The sequence below is a fragment of the Sinocyclocheilus anshuiensis genome, unplaced genomic scaffold (assembly GCF_001515605.1).
Source record: "Sinocyclocheilus anshuiensis isolate Anshui unplaced genomic scaffold, SAMN03320099.WGS_v1.1 scaffold2116, whole genome shotgun sequence".
NCBI lineage: Eukaryota > Metazoa > Chordata > Actinopteri > Cypriniformes > Cyprinidae > Sinocyclocheilus > Sinocyclocheilus anshuiensis.
Window position 1 is genome coordinate 56687 of NW_015546139.1, and position 25564 is coordinate 82250.

Here is a 25564-nt window from a genome sequence, read left to right on the forward strand (position 1 = left end):
AGACAAGAAGATTGAAGAAACATTCAGAGTCAAACATGAAGAAACTGAGACACAAACAAATATGGTATTTATTAAAGAGGAGAGTAAAGACATGAAGATTGAAGAAACATTCACACATGAAGATACTGAGGAACAAACAAAGATGGTGTTTATTAAAGAGGAGAGTGAAGACATGAAGATTGAAGAAACATTCAGAGTCAAACATGAAGATACTGAGGAACAAACAAAGATGGTGTTTATTAAAGAGGAGAGTGAAGACATGAAGATTGAAGAAACATTCAGAGTCAAACATGAAGATACTGAGGAACAAACAAAGATGGTGTTTATTAAAGAGGAGAGTGAAGACATGAAGATTGAAGAAACATTCAGAGTCAAACATGAAGATACTGAGACACAAACAGGTTGGTTTTTATTCTCAAAGCTGAACTCACTAAATTTGATCCTTATTAAAATGTCCAGCTTTACAGAAATGAATGATATTTATGAAGAATATCACACGGGTGTACAAATGTTGAGACGTTCGACAGAAATGTTGAGATCACATGACAAATACTAATGCTGCCTTCAAGTGCAGCTGAGAAGATCCTGCTTTCACATTGGGCATTTGTTATTATGACATCACGGATTTAAGTTGTAACAATATGGAATTAGCCTAAATGAAAAAAAATTTTTTTTTTTTTCTGTAACATTAAACCCAATATCTGCTTCTTTGATTTCTAGCACTTAGGCTAATTATGCAAAAGTACATCCAAAGCGACTTACAAATGAGGACAATAGAAGCAATCAAAACTAACAAAAGAGCAACAATATGTAAGTGCAAATGACAAGTCTTGGTTAACCTAACAGTACACATAACAAGGTATTTATATATATATATATATATACACACACACAAAGAAAAACAAGTAGAATAGAAAAAAATATATTTTTTTTTAGTAAAAAGAAGATAAATGGATAAAGTAGAATTAAAATAGAATACAAAGTGCTAGAGTTAGAGGGTCAAATAAAGATGGAAGAGATGTGTTTTTAGTCGTTTCTTGAAGATGGCTGTATCTTGCTGTCGCGTTCTGGATTAATTGTAAAGGTTTGATAGAAGTGGCTGGAAGACCTGCCAAGAGAGCATTGCAGTAGTCCAGCCTGGACAGAACAAGAGCTTGAACAAGGAGTTGTGTTGCATGTTCTGAAAGAAAGGGCCTGATCTTCTTAATGTTGTATAAAGCAAATCTGTTGGACTGGGCAGTTGTCTGAGAAGTTCAGCTTATCATCAATCACAACTCCAAGGTTTCTAGCTGTTTTTGAAAGAGTTATGGTTGATGAGCCTAACTGGATGGTGAAATTTTGATAAAGTGATGGGTTTGTTGAAATGACAGAACCTAGTGATGCCATGTAGACAGAGAAGAGAAGTGGTCCAAGAACTGAGCCCTAAGGCACCCCAGTAGCTAGATGTTGCGACTTGGGACACCTCACCTCTCCAAGGTACCTTGAAGGACCTATCTGAGAGGTAAGACTTAAACCACTGGCGAAAGTAAAGTATCAAATAAACTTTTTAGTACTGGCAAAGTATCTAAGAAAATCATTTATTTTGCACAAAGCAAACCTTATGTGAGTGATTACATTTGACTACTGCATGCTGTCTACATTTGTTACTTTAAAGGTATTTGGTGAACAAATAAAAGCTACGTCTACATTAATCCGGATGCACTTGAAAATGGCATTTTTGTTTTAAAATTTTCTCTATCCACACTAGCGTTTTCAAGCATTTTCCATCCACACTGAAACGTCAGAAAACGTTCAATTCGCTTTAATGCGCATGCGTAAAACCTCATAAAATCTCACTGAGATGATACAGATGGAACAGACATGATACGTTTTCATGCAATTCTTCTGGTAAGATAATTTCATTAACCAAAATATATATTTTTTGCTTTTAGAAAAAGACAATGTAGGACATACAGAAAAATAGTACAAAATAGGAGAAAACAGTGTTATAAATATAAAGCAAGTTTGACAATAAAAAAAAAATTAAGCCAAAACAAAAGCACAAAAACATTGAAGTTAAATTTACATGTAATTATGTGAGGTTTAAGATTGTAATGCATATGAGGTGTAAGATTGTAATGCATGTGAGTTGTACACCTCTATATCTTGTATAAAGTATATTTTTCGAAAAGAAAGGGAAGGAAAATGGGAAAGAGAAGAGAACAAAATATATAAAATAAATAAATAGATAAAGAGAGAAAATTATTCAAATAATATCAATATAATTATTTAAAGTAAATAGATTATAAAGCAGAGGGGAGGGAGAAAATAGAAAAGGGAGATAGGGTTGGTGGTTGGTTGTTGGTGCTGAGTTGGAGGTGGTATGGACTGGTATGCACTGTTCAGGAGGCATCAGAGTGGAGCAGTAGGACATATTTATACCAAGGTACTGTACTGTACCATGAGAATAGTATAGACTGTTTCATCACGCGCACGCGCCTGGCCCGAAGTTAACCGGTCTGTGTTTGTTTATCAGTCTGGCTTGTGGCACCGACTACAAACGCAGTTAAAGTTAAGGTAATGAGTAGACTGAAGTTGGGCTCAAGTTGTTGTGCTGTGGTATGCAATGTTTCCCATACATTGATTTATTTGTGTTGACTCACCAGTCACCACAATATCAAAACTGACCGCCATAAATATATTTTCCAAAAGACTTTGATTTTGAAACGTGCAGTGCTCATGTTTATTCAACAATGTTTTTATATCACTTTATCTCTGAAGGAAACCGACTGTCTTCAGAAAATTTTTGATGTCACTTTCATTTCATCTTGCATGTAATGCCTGATAAAGCAGCGTTTGTGAGCGGAGCGCTGCTTTGTGTACAACCGTTACCAGGGAAACCAGCCTACCGGTCTCGGAGCTCTGTGCGCAGTCATATCAGGTTCTTAGGCCATTTTTTGCCTCCCTGTTTGGCTGCTCCTGTCATCGAGCTTGGCAGTGCTCCCCCTCACTCAAGAGCATCTCCTATGAGCACGCTGCTGCCAGGGAAAGCGTCTGGGTCCCCCCTCATCTCTGAGAGTTGAGTCCTCTGCTCCCTGGAGCTCCGTGAGGCAACCATACCAGGTGAATTAGGCCTTTCCTAACTGGCCTCCCTGATGACCGCCTCTGTGCTCATTATAGGGTCAATTATGAGTATGCTCTTCCCAGGAGCTCCCATCATGTGACTGGCCTTATGGTTGAGTTGGCAGTGCTATCCTAACCCTAACTCAATTTAGAGGGTTGCCTATGAGCATGCCGCTCCCAAGGTGAGCATCTGAGTTCTCATCTGATTTCTGAGAGTTGAGTCCTCCGCTCCCTGGTGTTCCATGAGGCACCCAAAAAAGGTTGTTAGGCCATCTTTGCCTCCCTGTTAGACTGCTTTTATGGTTGAGCACAGCAGTGCTCCCCTCAGTCTCAAGGGTCGCCTATGAGCACAACGCTCCCAAGGTGAGCATCAGAGTTCCCCTCTCATCTCTGAGAGTTGAGTCCCTCTGCTCCCTGAAGCTGGAGCCCAGGGGCGGACTGGGACAAAATTTCAGGCTGAGAAATCTCACACTCATCCAGGCTATCCCATACACCCATAACAAACTCTGAAACACGGACAACCCCATTTTTTGTACGGCCATCACTAGGGTTGGGTACCGAAACCCGGTGCCAATATGGCACCGGTACCTATGTAACCGTTATGTACGAGAACCGAATCAGAACGCAGATTTCGGTGCCTCATTTCGGTGCCACTTAAATGCCTGAGCGATCGATTGAAATATTTGTCCTGGTTATCTGAAATGGACGTAAGACGCATGGGCGTGGCTAGGCCATTTTTAGCGGGGCTATAGCGATTAGCTCCATAAACTGTACACAAATTCATGATCGCCTCAGAGTCAGTCCTCTTTAAATTTCATATGAAAACGGCGGCAGACTTTCCGTCTCCTCCCCGTCTTTCAGCGCGCTCTTCAATTCCGCAGACCGCGGCGGCACAGCGCGAGTGGACTCAAACATAGGACACAAGGTGTGTTTATCGATACATTGTTATAATATCTGTATCTGTGCAGTTCTTTGTCATAAATACAGTTTACAAAAGGTCACAAGGGAGCAATCGGTTTCCCATCTACTGTAAAGTTTTCGCTGCATTCACCGCTCATCACACCACAGCTGTTTCCTCCAGCGAAAATCTAACCCTGAACACATATGAACGCATACTTTATAAAATGATCATATTGCTATTTTCATTTGAAAATGTAATATTTAATATAAAACATATTACAGTGAATGTTGGGTACCATAGCCTACAGTAATTCACAGAACTGATTAAAGACAGTGACAGACAGCACTCGTTCAATTCACTAATTTTAACAAAAAATCAGAGTGATTGACAGAGATACAGTATAAACATTGTGTGGTTTTGTATTAAATATTGTTTTGTATTAAATAACGACCCAGATCGTGAAATACATTTATTAGCCTTAGAGTAAGGGAAGCACAACTCGGGAAATGAGAGCATCCGAGGAGCATGTGAATGCTATGTATATTTATTTTTAATGTTATCCATCGTTTTTTATGTGGCTCTTTTTAAAAAAGTATCGGTTCAGGCACCGTTTAGGCACCGGTACCGTTTTAAAAGTATCGATTTGGCACCGGTATCGTAAAAAACCCAATCGATACCCAACCCTAGCCATCACATAAAAAAGGTTTAAATCCTTAGGCTGGGGACATGCAAAATAATTAAAAGTTCTCTCCTGAACTGCACCTTCACTTCCATTTTCCTTTTCAGTCTCTTTATTTTGCCCTGATATCTCTGTCTCTCACATGACTTTAATACTCAAGATTTAACAAAACTATACTTTCTAAATTGCCTAAATGTCAAAATTAGTACAATAACTACATTACAACCCGTACAAAAATTAAACATTATTTTATTATAGGAAAAGTACAGTAAGTATTTTTTTTTGGAAAATGGATTATAATTTATATTTAGTTTTACTACAAATGCTATGGTAAAACTATGGTTATTGTAGCAAACCCATGGTTAATTTGTGGTTACCATGGTTTAACAATAGTAACCATTGTCTTTGGATTTAGTAAAACCATCGTTATTTTCGTAAGGGTTGTGTTGTTGTCTGTCCTAGCTCACTCTAACCCTATAAAACTGTATGATTATTTTTCTGGTAAACTACTACTGTAATTTTACAATAGATAATGATGTCCTTTACCAGTATTTTGAGTGACGAGTAATGGGCTGCAACTGCTTAACTAAGTAAACAAAGACAAAACTACAGTAGCCTATTCCACTCCATTCTCAAATCTCTCTGATCGAAACCTCTTGGCGGAGGCGGAAGCGCAGAGCGTGCACGAGCCGAAGCTTAGGATTGCCAGTCACGACTAACTGATTCATGATTTGTTAGACATCTGTTAACAAATGGTGAATCTGGAAATATTCGCTATAGTACATTGGGCAGGCAAATATATAATAATAATAATATTTAAAAAATAAATGAATCTATCAAAAATCAAACAGGGCAGTGAACCTAATCGGTTGCCAGTCCACCGGGAATTCTCCTGGTTCTCCCGATGGCCAGTCCACGCCTGGCCACACCAAAAGCTTAGCAGTGCTCACCTCGCTCTAGAGGTTCACCTATGAGCACACTGCTCCCAAAATGAGCGTCTGAGTTCCCCTCTCATTTCGGAGGGTTGAGTCCTCTGCTCCCTGGAGCTCTGTGAGGCAGCCATACCAGGTTGTTAGGCCATCTTTTGCCTCCCTTTTAGGCTGCTCTTATGGTTGAGCTTGGCAGTTCTCCCCTTGTTCTAGAGCAGGGTTCCTCAAATCTTGCCCTGGGGGGCCAATGCGCTGCAGAGTTTAGCTCCAACCCTGATCAAACTCATCTACCTGTGATTTTCTAATGATCCTGAAGACATTGATTAGCTTGCTCAGGTGTGTTTGATTAGGGTTAGAGCTAAACTCTGCAGGAAAGTGGCTCTCGTGGGCCAGATTTGAGGATCCCTGTTCTAGAGGGTCACCAATGAGCACACCACACCCAAGGTGAGCATCTGAGTTCCCCTCTCATCTGAGAGTTGAGTTCTCCACTCTCTTGAACTCAGTGAGGTCTCTAGCCTGATGGCTGCCTCTGCGTTTGAGCCTGGCATTGCTCCCCTCATTACAGGGTCACTTATGAGCATGCTGCTCTGGAGCTCCCATCATGTGACTGCCCTTATGGTTGAGTCAACTTGAGGGTCTCTTATGATTACACCACTCCCCGAGCTTAATCCAGGAAAAGAGCCCCCTAGGTGCAAGAGGCTCCATGAGTCAGTCATACGAGGTGACTAGGCCTCTTCATGGCCTCCACAATGGCACTGAGTGCCATGTTTATGGTAAGTGCACACGCTGAAAATTCTGTGCACTTTCTAAAACCCATATCTGTGGTAAGTGCTCAAGCTAGCATTCTGTGCACTTTCTAAAATTCTTTATGGTAAGGGTCACGCGTTGCCAGCATCATATCCTTTCTCCGAGTTGGTTCAGGTCCCGGTTCTCGCCTTGGACCCCACTCTTCGTATGTATCATTAGTGATACCATTAAAGGGGTCCTATTATGCTGTTTTACAAAGTCTTGATTTTGTCAGGCGGTTGCACACCGGACGAGAAGCGCAGCGTTGCGTCACGCCACATCTTTAAAATTCTAATACATTATTTTCTGAGTGTAGGCACACCGGCGGCACCGTTCGGCGTCTGTCCGCGGCGCCCAGCTACGTCGTGTTGTACTTGTAAGAATTGTTCTAGACATGCCGAAAATTTGAAGCTACAGCACAGCAGCACTTCTTCATCGTCTCTTCTGATGCACTCACTCAACCAAGTGTTCTAACCACAACCTCGCCCCTCCCCACCCCCCAACCATTCGAATTTGTCTTCCATCTGACTGTGGGGGTATTTGCTTCCAGCTCAAGGAATCTGGTGAGAGATCCTATGAGTAGCCCTTTGGGAGAATTAAGGGTAGACGTATTAATCCCACTAGGTAACAGGCTAGGGTCTGGTAATATGGTGAACCTAGACGCCCGGCCATATCTCCTTAAAGGAATCACATTGCTATCCAATTCCAAGCCTTTGAGCCCTGCCCTGGGACCGGGCTTTCTTTTGCCCAGCCCTTAACAGGTAAGTTATTTTCGGTGTGTAGCTCAGGCCTTTGGCCGAAGGGGATAGCGTCACTAACAGCCGCTGATGTGTCCAAGGGGTGACTCCCAAGGCCATGGTAGAGTTGGTACTTCGTGCTCGTGATGGTGCTTGGCATGCACTCCCCTCAGCATGGCAGCGTGGGTATTTCATTCCCCATAGTGACCGCTAGAGGACGCAGCTCGGGTTCCCTCCCAAGGGAACATCTCAGGTTAACCATGGTTCCCTGAGAAGGGAACGAGACACTGTGTCCTCTTTACTTGCCATGCCTCAGATGCTAGTTTCAGATGAAGAAGTGGATGACATAGGCTGTCGCCGGCCAATGTTATTGTCGTGTTTAGATGCCTGCTGAAGGCGTTCCCCCATAGCGACCACTAGAGGAAACAGTGTCTCGTTCCCTTCTCAGGGAACCATGGTTACATGTGTAACCTGAGATGTTTTTCAGAATCAAGTGATATTACGTGTACTGCGTTAGGCTAACCGAGACTTGTCATTTGCACTTATATATTGTTGCTCTTTTGTTAGTTTTGACTGCTTTTATTGTCCTCATTTGTTAGTCGCTTTGGATAAAAGCGTCTGCTAAGTGACTAAATGTAAATATTATTATAGTTTTTGTTGGGCAAGGCTAATTAAGATGAATAATTTACAAATATTGTCTGAAGCATTCCTATGTTTAATAAAAGCTGTTTGATCATGATGAATTCATGTTAGAATCAGTGTATCATTCGTTCACTCGTATTGTTTTATTTCATATTGAAAGTAGAAAAATGAGAAAACGTCTTCATTTTTTCTTATTTTTTTCAAAAAATGAAAAATAAGAATTCAGCTTAATTTTTTATTTTTCGTCCAGGGGTAGAAAAATGAATAAACGGCTTGAATATTCGATTTCTACACGTGGGTGGGAATTAAACGCCCCTTACTGCTGATTGGTCAGCCGAAGATCAAACCGTGCCGTCATCAGTTCTTCCTCTGCTTGCAGCAGAATAATAGTTTTCAAAAAATAAATAAATTAAATAAAGATAAAAATAGTCCTCCGCTGCTGCAGTTGTGAGGATTGTTAACACGTTTATTGCAACTACATTTCATCTGTTTCTCATCAAACAACCAGACTGTTGGCACGACACAACCCATAACAGGGCAGAGCCTAGACAGGGCTTTCTTCTGTGTAGACATCATTTCTATTCTTTGCATCAGCTGGGCATGGCAGGGATATGACGGCTGTAATAGCCTACCCTGGTTGCCCAATAAGTTTGTTTAATTGATTAACCCTCAAAGACCGAGACAGCCGCCACCCACGGCTAAAAATAACTATTGTTTTTAAATGTTTAATAACTTTTGAACCACTAATCCTATCTGAATGTTTTAAAAAGTATCGTAAAGCTGAAATGCTCTGCTTTTCTGAGATATCGCATTTGTAGGCTCTGTAGTGTACATGATTACGTCATCACATTTTGATCAGCGTTGATTCATCAGATGAAACCAATGCATTTCGTTCCTCTGAGCCAAACAGGAAAGATTGTTGATGCTTAGTAGGGGTGTAACGATCCATCGATATGGATCGATACATCGATTAAATGTTTAACGATACGATGTATCGATGCCACACATAAAATATCGATATCTGTAGTATAAATAGGCACCTTATTTTGACACTGTCCACATTTTCACCAATGTCCGTCTATGCATTACCGCCAATGCATGCATTCTCGGTCAAACTCTCGAGCGCTTGTGAGAAGTTTTCAGCACGCAGTGATGCGCACACATCCAAAGCGCACATATAGCCTACAGACAGCCGCATCGACAGCACGCTACCTAATTGAGCTCTCTTCCGCTTTTTTGTGCATGGATGAACAAATACAGACTAAATTACATCAACATGTGCGCCTTGGTGTGAATATCCTAGTAAACACAGTCGGTTAGGCCTATGTCTTATAGTAAAGAGTTGAGAAAGAAAACGCATGCGTGTCAGTATATTGCATCCGTGCTTTCGTTCTTAAAGTGAAAGCAGACTAACAGAAAACTTCTGTCAAAGAAAAAAATCTCACTGATTATGACTGAACAACTTTTATAAGGATTAATCTATATTTAATTTATACAGTGAAGACTATGCAGTGTTTTGCATTTGATTATTACATTTCTGTACCTGAAAATTTAATTTAGATCTACCTGAAAAACCTGAAAAGTACTGTTTATTTAATTTGTGTCTTTTGTTGTATTGTATTTATTTTCTGCTATTGTTTATAATTTGGTTATCCGTAGAAAAGGTTTTTAGCACTGAGCCTATAGTAGCAGCCAAAATAAATAAATCGAAGTTTTACCAGATTTATTTGTATTTTTCTAAATTAATGTATTTTTTTTCTACAACTGGAGTGCCTCGTTTGTGTTGTTTCCTAATGAGGATTTACATTATTTTAAACATTGCATATTTTAGCACAGAAACCTTAAAGACTGTCTTGACTGTTGTCATATCTTTAGATTCCTGATCTTGTGACTTAATTTTTTTCAATTATTTATTTTTCTTTATTATAAAAAAAAAAAAAAAAGTGTAGGCCTATTTTTTGTTGTGAATGTCCCAATGAGGAACAGGATGTGAAGATTTAAGATAAATGTTCATGTTATATGTTTTAGTTGCATTTGTGAGTTAATAAAAATGTAGATGGTTGTTTAAAATAGGTATAATATAATAATATCGATATGTCGATCAATATTCTCCTGTATCGAATCGTATTGAAATCGTATCATAGAATTTTTTGAAGTATCGGCAAATATCGTATCGCTGGGTATGAGAATCGATATCGTATCGTATCATGGCTAACCATCCGATATACACCCCTAATGCTTAGTCCCACCCCCGTGCCCAGATTGGTTCAAACTGTCATCTATCCAACCAATAAATATAGGTTTTGGTCTTTCCAGAATCAGAATCAGAATGAGCTTTATTGCCAGGTATGTTTACACATACGAGGAATTTGTTTTCGTGACAGAAGCTTCCACAGTGTAACAGAATGACAGTGACAGAACAAAAAACACAGATAATAAAAAAAATAAATAAAAAATAGAACAAGTAAAATAAGGGATAAAAAATATACAAATTGACAGTTGTATGTACAGGTATATTATGTGCAAATTGAAATGTAGACTGAGTATGTGTGTTAGATAAATAAGTGTATGAGTGAATAAATAGTGTGTGTTCCACAGTTATTGTCAAGTGATAATGAGATGGATTGCCTGAGGGAAGAAAATGTTCCTGTGTCTGGCCGTTCTGGTGCTCTGTAGCGTCGACCAGATAGCAACAGTTCAAAGAGGGAGTGTGCTGGATGTGAGGGGTCCACAGTTCACGGGAGAGATTTGCTTTATTAAAGTCCCCGAGAATGATTAAAACAGAGTCTGGGTGTTTTGAACCACTATTTAGCATGTTTCTTTGGAAATTTGAACAAACGCAAAGTGAAAGTAAAGTTGTGTTGTGCGTGCATGGAAACATAAAATAACACATTTGTTGGCAAAAATCGATTCCGTGTGTACAGCCAGCGGATCGATCCATTTGGCTATTATATTATGTAAATAATTCTTATATAGTTTATTAAGATCATTTGCACTATTTTTTTCTGTGGCACTCTGTATATTTCTCACACATTTTGTGTGTAGTTTGTGAATCATTTGCACGGTTTAATTTGTGCAATTGTTTTCGCTACTTGCTGCACTGTTTGTGTTTGTTGTTCATACTCCGATTGAAAATATATTTGTCTGAAAAAAAAGTCACTTTTTTACCGTTTTGTTATTGTGTAACTGTTTCCACTTTCTTTACACCCTAAATGTTTTTGGACACATCTATATTGTTACTAAACTAAATAGACCTGTTTTTCGCTGAAAATCGCCTATAACAATATTGTATTAAATGACTATAACTTGCTTGGGCAATGTTATATGAAGACAACATTTTATTTGGAAGTGTAAAACACCCAGATACTTTCTGTTTGAGTACACAGTAAAAAAACAATAACAACCAATTGTTGCTTGTGTTTTTCTTAAAAATCTGGAAATTCATTCATTCTTAGAGAAAACAAATGGAAAATTGGGACTTTAAATGAACTAGACTGAAACTTCCAAGTTCTCCTGTTTATAATGACATATGGCAATTGATGCTGACTGTTAGAATAGGTCTGAAAAAAACAAAGAAAATTACAGGCATACCAGGTGCCCCCAAAATGTTCTAGGCCTTTAAGGGTTAATTAATTAATTAATTAATTGCTTTTAAATTAAATATTTAAAACACTGATATAAAAAGGAAAGAATAATGCATTGAATTGGGTATGTAAGAGGCATATAACATTCACGCAAGAACTATTATTCTGACAACAGGAGAACAACAGGTATTAAAATACATACTCTGAGTTTTTCAATGTAGTCGTTTTTTTTTTTTTTAATTGATTATAATTGATCTCTCAAAATGATATGCGCTTGTGCGCTGCACACTCGCACACAGGACTGCATATAACAACTTGCAATTTCGGTTTGTTTCTCACCAAACCTTACAATATTCCTTCAGAACTCTTGGAATATACGCCACGAGATGCATAGGACTATTTTAAAACAGATTTGCACCCACTTAAAAAAAAAAAAAAAAAAGTCACCATTCTCTGCCATGAAATGGGCAAGTGTAAGCAGGACATTTTTTGTGTGTGTTTGTTTCAAAAAAAGGAAGGTAATATGCCTTTAGAACAACAAAGTGAGTAGTTACCCTAGTTCACACAGTTCCAATAAGTTGCGATGGGTTAAATAAACTCAAGACAAACGTGACTACAGTCAAGCGCAGACCTGTAGGTCTATTGAAGTGTACAGGAAATATGCAGTCATCATAGTTTATTTAATTAATATTGAGTATTAATTGATGTTCACTTGAATTTTTTTCCTCAACAGGGGGAATAATACCCTGTCACCCTGTCATATGGTAAAATTAATATATATTTTTTATTTTCGCATAAAGGGGCGTTTAAATCCTGCCTACATGTAGAAATGTAATATTTAAGCTGTTTATTAATTTTTCTACCCCTGAATGAAAAACAAAAAAATTGCTGAATTCTTGTTTTTTTTTTATTTTTATTTTTTTATTATGAAATAGTCCTGAAAAAGGACTTGTTTTCTCATTTTTCGGCTTTCAATATTAAATCAAAAAATGAGTGATGCACGGATGATACACGGATTTGTTGGGATGACCGTTTCTATTCTAGTAGCCAGAGCTAGGAATGATTTTTACATCTGTGTTTATTAATGAAAGCGGGCGATAGCTGGAAGGATGCATTGGGTCTTTGTGGTTTAACAAAAGGGTCATAACAACTGTATTCATATGTGTTGGTATTGTAGATGTGGTTTTTATTTCTGTGACTACTTTGAGAAATAACAGATAAAATGTGCCTGAAGTGTTTATAGAATTCAGTTGGTAGTCCTTGAGGTCCAGGTGATTTGTTATTTGGCATTTTGTCTTAATTTATGGAGTTCCTCCAGGGTAAGAGGTGCATCTAATACATTTACTTACCCATTTTATTGCAATATTGATATTGTTAGTATTTAAGTTGTTGGATAATAACCTGCATTTTTTTTGTCTTATAATGCTGTTAAGTTCCACTTTAAGATTGTTCAATTCGGTTTTCACTGGGGTTAGAAAGATAACTATCTGTAAGGTGTTTAATTCTGGCTGCCCACTGCTCCGGGTGTGTGTTCACTACTGTTAAATGCAGAGCAAAAATTCAGAGTATGGGGTCACCACACTTGGCCACACGCCACTTCACTTCACTTGATAAGCACGTATACAGAAGCAGTGTAAGACCAGACAAACAAATACACAATAATTGGTGGAGTAAAGATCCATGTATGTGTTTAAAGGAGGTAGAGTGGGTGAGAGAGAGATAGTCACTGATTGCAGGATGTAGCAGAGAGTTAAAAGAGCCATGGAGTAATGTTGGAATCGCAATAGAGCCGTCCTTCGATGAAAAACCTTGCCCACAATTATATTTGCATGCTTATTGTTCTGCCTGTGTTTCTTCATGATAGGATAAAGAATTTTGCGCCAATCATTTATTTCATGTGGGAGTTAATCATTTATTTCATAGTTTGTTCCTTTCAATTCTTTGCCTTTGCTTTTGATAAATTCTTTGTGTTTGTAATGTTCCAGTTTGACAACGACGGGTCGGGGTGATTTTTTTTTTTTATGTGATCCAAGGCGACTCTGAGCTCTGTGGAAGGTGATTTGGTTTACAGTGTCTATTGGAAATTTAAGTTGCGTTTTCATTGAATCTCTGATCCTCGCTTCGGGATTGTAAGGAATTTAACTCATTAATTCTTATAAGGGAATTAATCATTAATTTTATTTCTAGCTCAGGTTTTGAGAGGAATCGAATCTGAAAATTCCAGGTCAACCTGATTAAAACTGATTTCAAATGTGATATTTTACACTTTATCAGCTACTCGTCCAGCGAGACGTTAATGTCAGTGTATATTAACAATTTGACTATATGTATTTTCCCTGGCCACGGGTAAATACGTTCTTTGATAAGTTATACGCTACGAGCTAGGTAGCAAGATCTTGGCAAGGTTCAACTTTAAAATTATACGACACCAGACAATACTTCTTTATAAAGGAAACACGAATTTATTGGCTATTCTAAATGATATTAACCTAAGCTAAAACATACACATACACACACACACACACACACACACATACAGTTCTGAAGAATGAAAATTATGTTCTGAGGAAAGTTCCCAAAGTTCTAACTCGTTTTCACGAGTGGTTTTAAATTCAACCAGAGAATCACAAAGCAGAGGTTTGTCTTACGTTTACTGCTTAAATGATTCAGCACCTATTTCAGCGGATAGTAGACCTTGGCAGGCTGACTTTTGTCCCTCCCACAGGTTGTTGTTCCAATCAGATAGTGGCTGCGGGGCTTAGCCACGCCTTGTGTGGTTCCTTTATCATGCATGAATCACATGCTTCCAGTGGGGCGTATTCCTGCAAGTTTTAATAACTTCTTATAAAGTGTCGTACAACACACACTGTTCAAAATAACACATTTTCATCCATACCAAGGTTATTTAAATATCATGACCATTCCCACAAGCCCAAACTTCGCATATCTGGCATACACAGAGTACCTTTAATCACTTTATCTATAAAAAGAGGTTACAAAACATCGATTAAACTTCATAGGTTACAATAAACACATCAAACAGAAAGCCTATTATTTGGGAGTATATTGCTCCGATACTTTAAATGATTGTCTTTTAGAATCATCATGCCAGTGTTCCTCTGTTGCAAGAGAAAACGCGGGTCAGTTGGATTTCAGAAAGGGCAGGAAGCAGATGGTCAAACATCATGTGATAGTCACGCATAGATCCCGTGTTTGCAGGCCTGAGGGCGTCAGTTAATTTACTTCCTGTGCCTACACTGGTTCCATACATTAGCGATCACGAGACATCACGAGGTATCTATATGTGGTGAAAGAACTTTTCAGTCCTGATCCAAAAGATCTCTGTGTTATCTCCTGATTGGATTAGTCCAGACCTCATGATGAGTTGATTCAGTGGCATATCAGTGTCCGTTCATGATCGAAATCCCTACAGGATCGTCAGATGGGTGTTCGGGGATGCTGGAGAAAATTCAGGTTATCACGCATACTTCTGGTTTGAATATCCAGGATGGGTTTTTTTTTCTTTCATTATTTTGTTTTCTTTTATGACCATAGTGACCAAGAGTGTTTTGACAGTAGTTTGAAGCGAGTTTTTCAATATGGTTGTATGCAAATTCCAGACTTGACTCGAAGTTCTTTTATTTCGTCATGTAGCGTAATCAGTAACTCTAGCTTGTTATTTATGGATGCAAGTCCACTGACCTCAATTTCTGTAGTCTGTAGATCTCTGGTGTCAGTAGATGATGTCTTTTTTTAATTTGTTTGGTTTCGGCGTGCTTTGCTGAGTTGTAGTGTTACTATCCATTTTGCAGCGGTTTTAGTGTTGCTCGATGTGTGCCTCTGTCCGTTAATCTTTCCAGTGTACAGGTAGTGTGTTCCCATAGTTGTTGGTATGTAATAATAATCCACAGTAATGCTACAGTTTGTACAGTTAATACAGTTAGTATAGTGAGTACAGCTGCATGCCGCCATGATGAATCTTGTCCTCTCAGTGTGATCTCACGTTACTTAATAGTCTGAAATGTTTACCGAAATATCTCACCGTTCACTTCACACTCACTCACCATTATATGTCTGATCTAAAAAGCAACTGCCCTCGTGTTTTGCCGCAAACAGCAATAGTGAGTAAATTTTCTGTCATCTTTGCAGGACTGTGATATGAAGAGTGTACAAAGTTACATATCTTTGGCAACAGTGTGAAAGCGAATCGCACATAACCGGCACAATATCAGTATAAACACAGATTTCTATTGGTATAATATGCCTTGCATGACTAAACGCGTGTCATTGTTTTCAAATACCTCCGTTTTTACAGTCCACTCTACAACGTAAAAACGCCATTTTCAAAATGTACCCACTTTGGAGAGCGTTTTAAAAAAGCTCCGTTTTCCTTGACAACGATGCCGTCTCAGTGTGGACGAAAGACCAAAACAGCGAGAAAAAAAATGCATTTTCAAATGGAAACGTATTAGTGTGGACTAGGCCTAAAATATAGAATGGGAAATGACTTTCTGGTGACAACTTAATTCTCATTGGTTTGAACTACTATTGTGTTTTTTGTTTAGTTTTTTCTAAAATGTTTAATGTTTATTATTTATAAAATCATTATTTTTATGTGTATATTCCCAAATTACATAAGTACTTTAGTTTTCTTAATCATACTTATTTTCATATAAAAACAACAGAATTTAAATTACATCAAGGCCCTGGAAATCAATTTAATGTGGCAAATACCACAGATATGCTTATTTATGTTAGAGCTGATAAAACTGTGATGAGAATATTGCTTGTGAATAAATTACTTGAACAACAAATGAAAAAATAATAATTTTTCTTACATACAACTAACTTTCTACTCGGACAAATGGATGATTGATTTAGTTGTCCAAAGGACAAGCACATATCAACGTTTAATGTTGAGCCCTGGGGGCTGTTTCAAAAAAGACTAAGAAAAGTTGGGATTAAAGTCCAAAACTTGACTTGAAGTAACCTAACAAATCAATCGGGGTTAAAGCGGTACCATAAATGACTATTTAAGCTCATACAATCTTACTAATTTGATCCAGGTTCAGTGAGTCAAGATAATTTAAGGGCTGCTTAAGAATAAGCGTGCACATCAATGTCGATCATGGATCAAATTGATCCAAAATGGCAAACAGCGAATATATTTGTGCCGTTTAATACATTTGAGATGTTGCGTTTTCCTCAGTGCATATTCTTCATCTGTAAATGTTAGAAAGTCATGCAAACATCCATTTTGTTGTCAGGAGTGAACGAGCGCTGCTGCACGTTAAACAGACGGAGCGCACTAGAATAAGCACGCAATAATTCTGAGCACAATATACATTTTGCTTAAATATTTGTTGTTGGACATTAAATGTGACATGTAGAATTATAAACCTTAATATAAGTGTATTTTTTATCATAGCAGTAACTGTAAATCAAATGTAAGCTAGATAAGTCCTAATTACTAGCTCAAATGAGTAAATGTCTGTTCCTCTTCCCAGTTGAAATGTAGGCTGTTTTCTATTATTTACTTAATTTTTAATTTAGTGCTTTAAAGACTCATTTTAGATTGTAATGTTTTAATGTTTTACAGCTGTCATAAGACCAGAGAGAAAGGATGCATGGCTAGAAACTGCTGATCAACTGAATGCGCAAGTAGCAACCATGTTAAAATATTTTCATACACCGTGTTGCCAGATTGGATGGACGATTTCTAGCCCAAAGGCTCACAAAAACCCGCCCACTCCAACAAAAAACTGCCCAAAACTTTAACTGTCAAAATAATGTGATGGAATATGTAAATCAAGGTTGATAAGGGCCATTTTTAACTCCTTAAAACAAAATAATGACAACAAAATAATATAAATATAACGTTAGATAAATTTCCCAGGTAAACGGATCAAATCGGGGCAAATAGCCTACATTAAAGAGAATTAGGCTACCAAACATGAATAAAATATGCAAGTAGACACTGTCAAAACGGCAATCAAGAAATTAACCGATACCATCGAAACAACACATGCATCATTTTCAGTGTCAACAGTCAGAATAATTCAATTTAAATGCAAAAGGTGCCCAATATAGGCTGATTGGAAAAAGCAACATAATTAGCAGGTATTTCACACTCGTTCATGCACACACCATGACAGTCAAAACTGTGTCGTTCATTGATTACATATGCTGTACGATAATCCAAGAATTTAAAAAAATCAACAACAACAATAATGCGCTTACATTCGTGTCGCTCTATAATTTTACACAGAACTAGAGGAAGTCTTTTGTGAAGTTCATATTGTAGAACAGGGGTGCCCAACCCTGTTCCTGGAGATCTACCTTCCTGCAGACTTCAGTTCCAACCCTGATCAAACACACCTGTCTGTAATTATCAAGTGTTACTTCAGATCCTAATTAGTTGGTTCAGTTATGTTTGATCAGGGTTGGAGCTGAACTCTGCAGAAAGGTAGATCTCTAGAAGCAGGGTTGGGCACCCCTGTTGTAGAACATAATAGAACTTTGCACAGTCAAAACTAATCAAGTCTAGCCGTTTTCAAGGATTTATCAATCTGGACCGTTTAAAAGATAAAAGACAGGATCGTATAGACCCAGATATTTAGTTTAAATTTTGATTATTTAATTCAAAAGTGCTCTGATTTCGGAGTTGCAGTTATATTAGAGCCTTCGTGTCATCGCACTCCACAGTAATTCCCGATTTGAGAGTCGAGTCATTCTCCCACTCTTTAACTTGTATTTAGGCATTGTGATTACTTGAATATAGTCATTTTTTGACAAAAAAAAAAAAGATTCAGAATTGAGTGATTTATGACCATTTTCCATTGTTTCTCATCCTCTGACTCAAACAGTTGGTTTTGGGGTGTTTCCCGTTTGAGGTCAGTGGAAAAAGCCCACTTTTATGATTGGCTAACATCATTGCCCCATAATAAAACCTCACAAGGAATTATTGTGTGATGAATTTTTCATCTGATGGTTGTGTGTGGAGTCTGTCCCATTTTCTTTTTTTTCCTCTCTCTCTAAATTTTTTGCATTTTATCCCCTAGGAGAAATAAAAATGGTACACTGAGATCTGTCTATATCTAGATTTCTTAAACTCAGTCATTAGATTATCTAGATTTTTTTTTTTTTTATTGTATAACAGCCAGCTTAAACTGTGTAGGACACCGGCCGACCAGGATCAGGTTTGGACACCCTGGTGTAGAATCTAGCATACATGCATTACACATTTAGGTTTTGATGTTGATGGCTTTGTACCATTAAACTGGGCTTAACTTTTATTTGTTTGTTTTTCAACTTTAGACCTAATGGCACTGAAAGAGGAGAGGGAAGGACTGAATGAAACTGAAGAGAAAGATCAGTATGAGAATCTTCATGATTTTACAACCGGAGAAAAGTCTTTTTGTTCCTTACAGTCTGAAAATACTTCCACACGAAAAAGAGCTCAAAAGACAGGAACTAAGAGTTATTTCACTTGCTCTCATTGTGGAAAGGGTTTCAGTCAACAAGGAAACCTCAAAGTCCACCTGAAAATTCACACTGGAGAGAAGCCTTTCATCTGCAAACAGTGTGGAAGCAGTTTCACTCAAAAAGGAAACCTCAAAGTCCACCTGAAAATTCACACTGGAGAGAAGTCTTTCATCTGCAAACAGTGTGGAAACCGTTTCGCTCAAAAAGGAAACCTTAACAAGCACATGAGAGTTCACACTGGAGAGAAGTCTTTCACATGCTGTCAGTGTGGAAAGAGTTTCGGTCATCCTGGAAACCTTAAAAACCACATGAAAATTCACACTGGAGAGAAGCCTTACATCTGCAAACCGTGTGGAAGAAGTTTCAGTAATCCTGGAAACCTTAGAGTCCACATGAGAGTTCACACGGGAGAGAAGTCTTTCACCTGCAAACAGTGTGGAAAAAGTTTCAGCGGAAAATTAAAACTGAAATACCACATGAAAGTTCACACTGGAAACAAACCCTTCACCTGCCATCTGTGTGGGAAAAGTTTCAAGCAAAAAGGATACCTTAATGCCCACAGGCGAATTCACACTTTGGAGAGACTTTTTCCCTGCCAACAGTGTGGAAACAATTTCACTTATAAAAGAAGCCTTAACAGGCACATGAAAATTCACAATAGAGAGAAGCCTGACAGATCCCCTCTGTGTGGAAAGAGTTCCAATCAAAATGTATAAAATGGGAAGTTCTGGTCCTTGATTCTGATTGGTTGAGCCACATTCTAAGCTGTTGTAAATTACTCTACAAACATACACCTCTTTATTGTCTGGGTTATTTGGCAACCACTTTGTTGCAACCACAACTGTTTCTACGGAACTAAATTGTTTGGCAGAAGAGTGTTTTTATTAATATCGTTACATTTTATTTTTTTTGTTTTATTTTGTGAAACCTTGCTACTTGTATGGAATAACCGTTTTATAAAGCGATAAGTCCCGTGAAGCCATGGTTTACAGTGAATTTATGACAGCTAAGGGGGTTTTAGCCACTCCACTCTGCATCGTGCCCAGCGTCCCCTAAGCTGTTATAAATTCACTGCAAACCACGGGTTCTTGGGGCTTATTGCTTTAGTAAACCTTGACGTCCACAGGCAAATTCACACTATGGAGAGCCTTTTTACCTGGTAACAGTGTGGAAAGAGTTTCACTCATAAAGGATACTTAAACAGGCACATGAGAGTTAACACTGGAGAAAAGCCTTACACATGTCCTCGGTGTGGAAAGAGTTTCAGTCAAAAACGATACCTTGAAGTTCACATGAAAATTCACACTGGAGAAAAGTTTCAACCAAAAAGGTAACCTCAAGTACCAAGTGAAGATTTACTCAAGAGGGACCTATTTAAATGTCATTAGTGTGGAATGATTTGTACAGACAAGAAAAGCCTAGGAATCATGCAGGGACATCGGAGAGAAGTCTGTCGTGCCATCACTGTGGAAAGACTTTCAGAAAATAGCAAATCTTGAGTTTCACATAAGCTAGATGATGCATACCATCTTCTGTAGAGCTGCTTTACAACTGAATCCCATCCTGAAACATTGACATTGGCACCTAACTGAATTACCTGCTTTACAGCAGAATCTGAACTGCCTCCTGTAGCGTTTGGACTAATCATACACAATAATTTGCTATATTTAACAAATAATCCCTAACATCCCTCACCCAACCAACAAGCCAACTTCCCCCAAAACACAACTAACACCTCAAAAAGGCAGAACAGGCCTCTGGTTTCATGGCAACCAATGACAAATCATCTGATAACACTGGTTTTATTGCTCAAAAGAATGCGGGCAGAGCAACTCTCCCTACATTTCCCCATAGAAAAGGACTCTTCTCTAATTAATTCATAGACAAACCTTTCTGAGAATGCACACCCATATCCTCAGGTCGTTATGTGTATTATTACTGTTCTTGTAGATTCTCTTTTGTATTGTATACTGTTTTATGCATGCGTTATGATAGAATCTGTAGTTAATGTAACTTCACCTATACCATGTTTGGTATCTATTAATTCATGTGTTGATCTAAATGAGAGTGTATATTATATGTTGTAATGGAGTTATTTAATACTGTAAATTCTTTAATACATTTTCAGTAAGCAAACTTTGAGAATAAAAGGGTATTGGTGTGTTTGACAGGAGGGCCTTCATCCAAGGATAGAAAAGTCTAAGAATGCAGTTACATGATTCTAGAACTTGTCACCACCATTGAAAATACCATCATTGGCGTAGAGAGAAAACATTCTGAGAGATGAGGCTATAAAAGAGGAAGAATGCCCTCCCTTCACTGTCACACACTCTGCAGCATCTCGACTGTAAGGTAAGATTGTCTGACCTTTTCTTGCAAGAAAATAAACCATCTTAAAGACAATTGGACATGTTTGTCTCTTATTCAGTGATATAATTTCTATTTGCCACAACAATATTTAGATACCAATGCAACATATTGGTGTTCTAATAATCTTTCACTGATTCTTGAGGCATGGGTCAAAATATGTCCAGCAATTGTAACTTATTAAAAATTTAAATATTTTCAATTGCAAATGTTATGAGGGATTAATAATAGAATGTATTTGACACAATTATCCCCTTCAGTTTAATTTTGTCATTATTATATGAAATCTGACACTTATTGTCTTCTCACTACATCTAAAACAGTGTGTCCACAGAGAAGTGTTCAATCATTCATATGCTATAAAATGGATACAAATGGTGACAACTTTACTGTCCGACAGTTGTGACGGGCCAATGACGGAGTTGACATTCAACGTGAAGTCATCAAATTTTTTATTTTTTTGTTTAAAGTCATTTTTAATTATATTAAATAAAATGGTGTTTAATTTTTCTAATAATGTATAAATTCTAAATATGTGACCTGATGGCATATATATAGGCTGTGCTGCAGTCAGTGAACCGCTTCCATCGGCGCTGCTGCAGCAAAACACACGGTTGCTCACATGAAACATTTTTATGTGAGTATTATGACCAGTACTTAATTTGATCCTGCTGGATCCTGTTCCGGAAAATGTCAGATTTTGAATTGTTGCGTAGGCCTATTTGTTTTTAAAAAATCCGGCATTTACGTTGCATTAGATCGTGACAGTGCATGCTTGCGTGCATACGAGACAAAATTAAACGACTTAATCGACCATCGATAGCTTTAATCGTTGACATCCCTAATTCTGATCATATTTGGATCATTTTTTAAGATGTTTAAATGTGAATATTAAGATCCTGGTGAATGTACGTAAATGGATAGAGGTAAAAACTAATTGTTTTATTTGTTCATATGATTGTTTTTGTTCTGCGATAAAAGAAAATAAATCATTTGTGTTCCAATGATATATCAAAATACTTGAATGTGAATCTTGAATAAAAGCTTTATAAACAATAACATACTCACTGTTTGTCAGAGGTGGACAGTAACGAAGTACATTTACTTGAGTACTGTACTTAAGTACACTTTTTCAGTATCTGTACTTTACTTGAGTATTATTTTTTCTGGAAACTTGCTACTTCAACTTCACTACATTTGAAAGACAAATATCGTACTTTTTACTCCGCTACATTTATATCAAGGTCCCTGAGTAGAAAGTCGTTATATGTAGCAGTTTTTCCAGTGTGTGTGCATTTTCAGATTCACTGAACCCTTTTTTTATGCGAAAATCTGGCCTGCGATCTGCCAGGACCTTCCAGTGTTGCCAAGTCTTACAGTATTTCTAACGCGCGTGAGCAGCACGTCAGTGTAACTACACCGTCACTGCAGCTGCAGATGCGCCCGAGTATTCACACGGGAAGCGTTTGTACAGCGTCACAGCAGCGGCTCCAAAGCTACATATTTCTTTACAAAGACAACTATAAACTTGTTTTTAGAGGTCGGTCAGTTATAAACTTGAATGTTTTGAAGTCTTGAAAGTTTGTTAACACGGGGATTCGCGTGTAAATGGTAAACAACAAAAACAGCTCCTATCATCTCGTTTCCGTCATACTCAAATATAGAACCTGCTGTTTAAATTTTAATAATACATACTTTTACCCATAGGCGCTTACCCAGATATGCGCTATTAACCAAGTTATAGATCCATGTGTGTCCATAATCTCCATGTCCATTTCTTATAGACGATGTCAATAGGCTTTATGTAAATTATGTGTAATTAAGCTCCGTTTTTGTAACTGATCGGGAGAAATGTGAATTATTAATTGGATTTTAACTAATTATTAGATTACTAATATAATACTAATTATTATAAGTAAGAATGTCAAAATGTATTTAGCCTATGTAGAACTGAATAAAAAAAGTAGGCTATGCGTTTCTAGCCAATTGTAATTTAAATCTTAATATTTTTTCTTAGAAGCTGTCAATATGATTTATACGATTGTTTTGTGTCTGTGTTTGTCTTGTGTCCCTGTTTGTAATTTGTGCCTTGTCCGTTTCTGTAACTGTGGAACGGAAAATAAATAAAAGGCGTAAGTTTGTCACGTCAATCGTAAGTGAACACGTGTGCAATATTTACAGAATACAATATTTAGGTTACAGAAGCTGTCAATAATGAATGAATAATTAATTTCTTATGTAGCCTATATACTCCATTGTAACTTAAGATCCTGAACAAGATGAATCGTTCGTTGTGAGTTTGATCAAATGTTTTAAGTGATAATTTGCTTATGGCAATTAAAAATTAAAAACAAGTTAAAATGGGTAAATCTATACATATTTTTTATTCTTAATTTTCTTTCCCGGCATACTCCAATTCATGTTAAAACACACTAGACATGCTTATTCTGTGCATTTTTAGCACGTTTTGTGTGAAATCATGTTTATTTTGTGCATCAAATGTGTGCTGTCACTTTACTTGAGCGTCAGCAGCGCAGCAAAAATAGACTCGGCGCCGAAACGATCGCTGCAGCGCTGCTCCTGCTGCCGGTGTGAATTCACTCATTGATTAACATGCACGCCAAAAAAAATACGCACCGCTCACACTTGCTGTGTGCACTCTCATGTGTATGTGTTAACTCGTTAAAGCTCTTTGGAAAATTAACCATGTTTTTCACTATAGTAACTAGTTTAACTATGGTATTTGCGGTAAAATCACAGTTTTCACAAATTTACCAGTCTCTCACTATAGTAGCCATTACTATGCTATTTGTAGTAAAACTACAGTAACCACAAATTTAACATAGTTACATTATAGTAACTATAGTTTAATATTTGTAGTTAAAACTATGGCAATACAAATGGTAGGCTAATATATCTGTCAAAAATGTCTGTTATTACCATATATAAAAAACCTTACTACTCAGGCCTACTGGTAAATTACTGCTAATAATTATTTTATTGTCAAAACACTGCACATAAATACATATATTTTTTTGCAAACAAAATGACAAACCACAAATGATCGCACAGGTCAATGTTTTACTTCACTTTTTTACAACTTTGAAATCTAAACTGGGAATCGATAAGAATTGAAATCAATATGCAGAATCAGAATCGGAATGGATCAAATTTAAACAATACCCAACCCTAGCCACATGTTGTGAAGTTCACTGATTTATGAGCATTTTATGAACACTGATCAGTTGATGGAAAAATGGCCATACTGAGAGAGTATGTTCCAGTTTTCTGAAAAGACTAAAGATTTGTTTTCTTTTCAAAGTTTTGCCTAAAATGAACCATGTCATATCCTTCAATATCTCTTTGAAAAAGAACTTTGAACTCATTTTAATACTTGTTTAAAAGTTACAATATAGCTGTAGGAGTGTTAAATAAAAAATAAAGATGATTGTCTTCATTCAGTTGTTCCATTTCTATAGGTTTGGTAACATAAAAGCTCTTAATTCCAAAGATAATACAAGCTAATCAGTGTATTCAATAGGTTGCATTAGTGGCATTAAGTTTTGTAAGTATACGACAATGTGACACTAAAACAATGCAAACTTAAGTACTTTTAAAAGCATGTACTTTCGTACTTTTACTTAAGTAAAAACCTGTCTTTACAACTTTCAGTTGTAGTGGAGTAGTATTTGACCAGTAGTATCTGTACTTTCACTCAAGTAATGAAGTTGTGTACTTTGTCCGCCTCTGTTGTTACTTGACAATCATTAGCGCTTATGCTCCCACTCTTGCATCCGATGATGCAACCAAGAGCAGTTTTTATGTAGCGCTCTCTGCAGTACTTCGCTCTATACCTCCCCATGATAAAATCATCATGCTAGACAGACCATTGCCTAGTACGTGCAACTATGAGATTGCACATATGCCCGGCTGTTCGAAGACAGAAGCCTAGACGATGTCTCAGTGTTAAGGCTTGCAACGACCTTACCATCAGAAGTGCACTTTCCAATGCAGTTTCCACCAAGATGCAATCCCTGCCAATCTCACGGTGCGGTGCCTCCTTGTTGTATAGCCTAGGTAGGTTTCTTGAAGCATCTTGGAGACGTTGCCACAGTTCTTCTGGATTTAGTCCGTCTCAGTTTGTTCTGTTTCTTCATGTGATTCCAGACAGACTGGATGATGATCAGATCAGATCTGCACTAGCTGTTGTCAGACAAAAATCTCACTGGATTATTACAATTAATGGCAAAATGAATGTTTGGAAATTTAAACTGATATTTCCTACTGACACACTACACCCATAACCCTTTATGTCACCCATATTGAACTTCGGCGCAAAGCCAACATCACGT

General features: G+C 37.5%; 1 protein-coding gene across 1 annotated transcript; it reads left to right on the forward strand.

The window, feature by feature from the left end:
• Positions 1-316: 316 nt before the first annotated feature.
• On the forward strand, positions 317-19561 carry LOC107701172 (gastrula zinc finger protein XlCGF8.2DB-like). Its single transcript, XM_016503141.1, has 2 exons — positions 317-401; positions 18678-19561. Exons 1-2 carry the CDS (start codon positions 317-319, stop codon positions 19559-19561), a joined length of 969 nt encoding a protein of 322 aa, XP_016358627.1.
• Positions 19562-25564: the final 6003 nt, after the last annotated feature.

Excerpts from the sequence above, each read along its gene's own strand:
- LOC107701172 (XM_016503141.1), top strand. The coding sequence starts at position 317 with ATGGTGTTTATTAAAGAGGAGAGTGAAGACATGAAGATTGAAGAAACA. Across the intron at positions 402-18,677 it reads AGATACTGAGACACAAACAG|ACCTAATGGCACTGAAAGAG; the intron begins GTTGGTTTTTAT and ends TTTCAACTTTAG.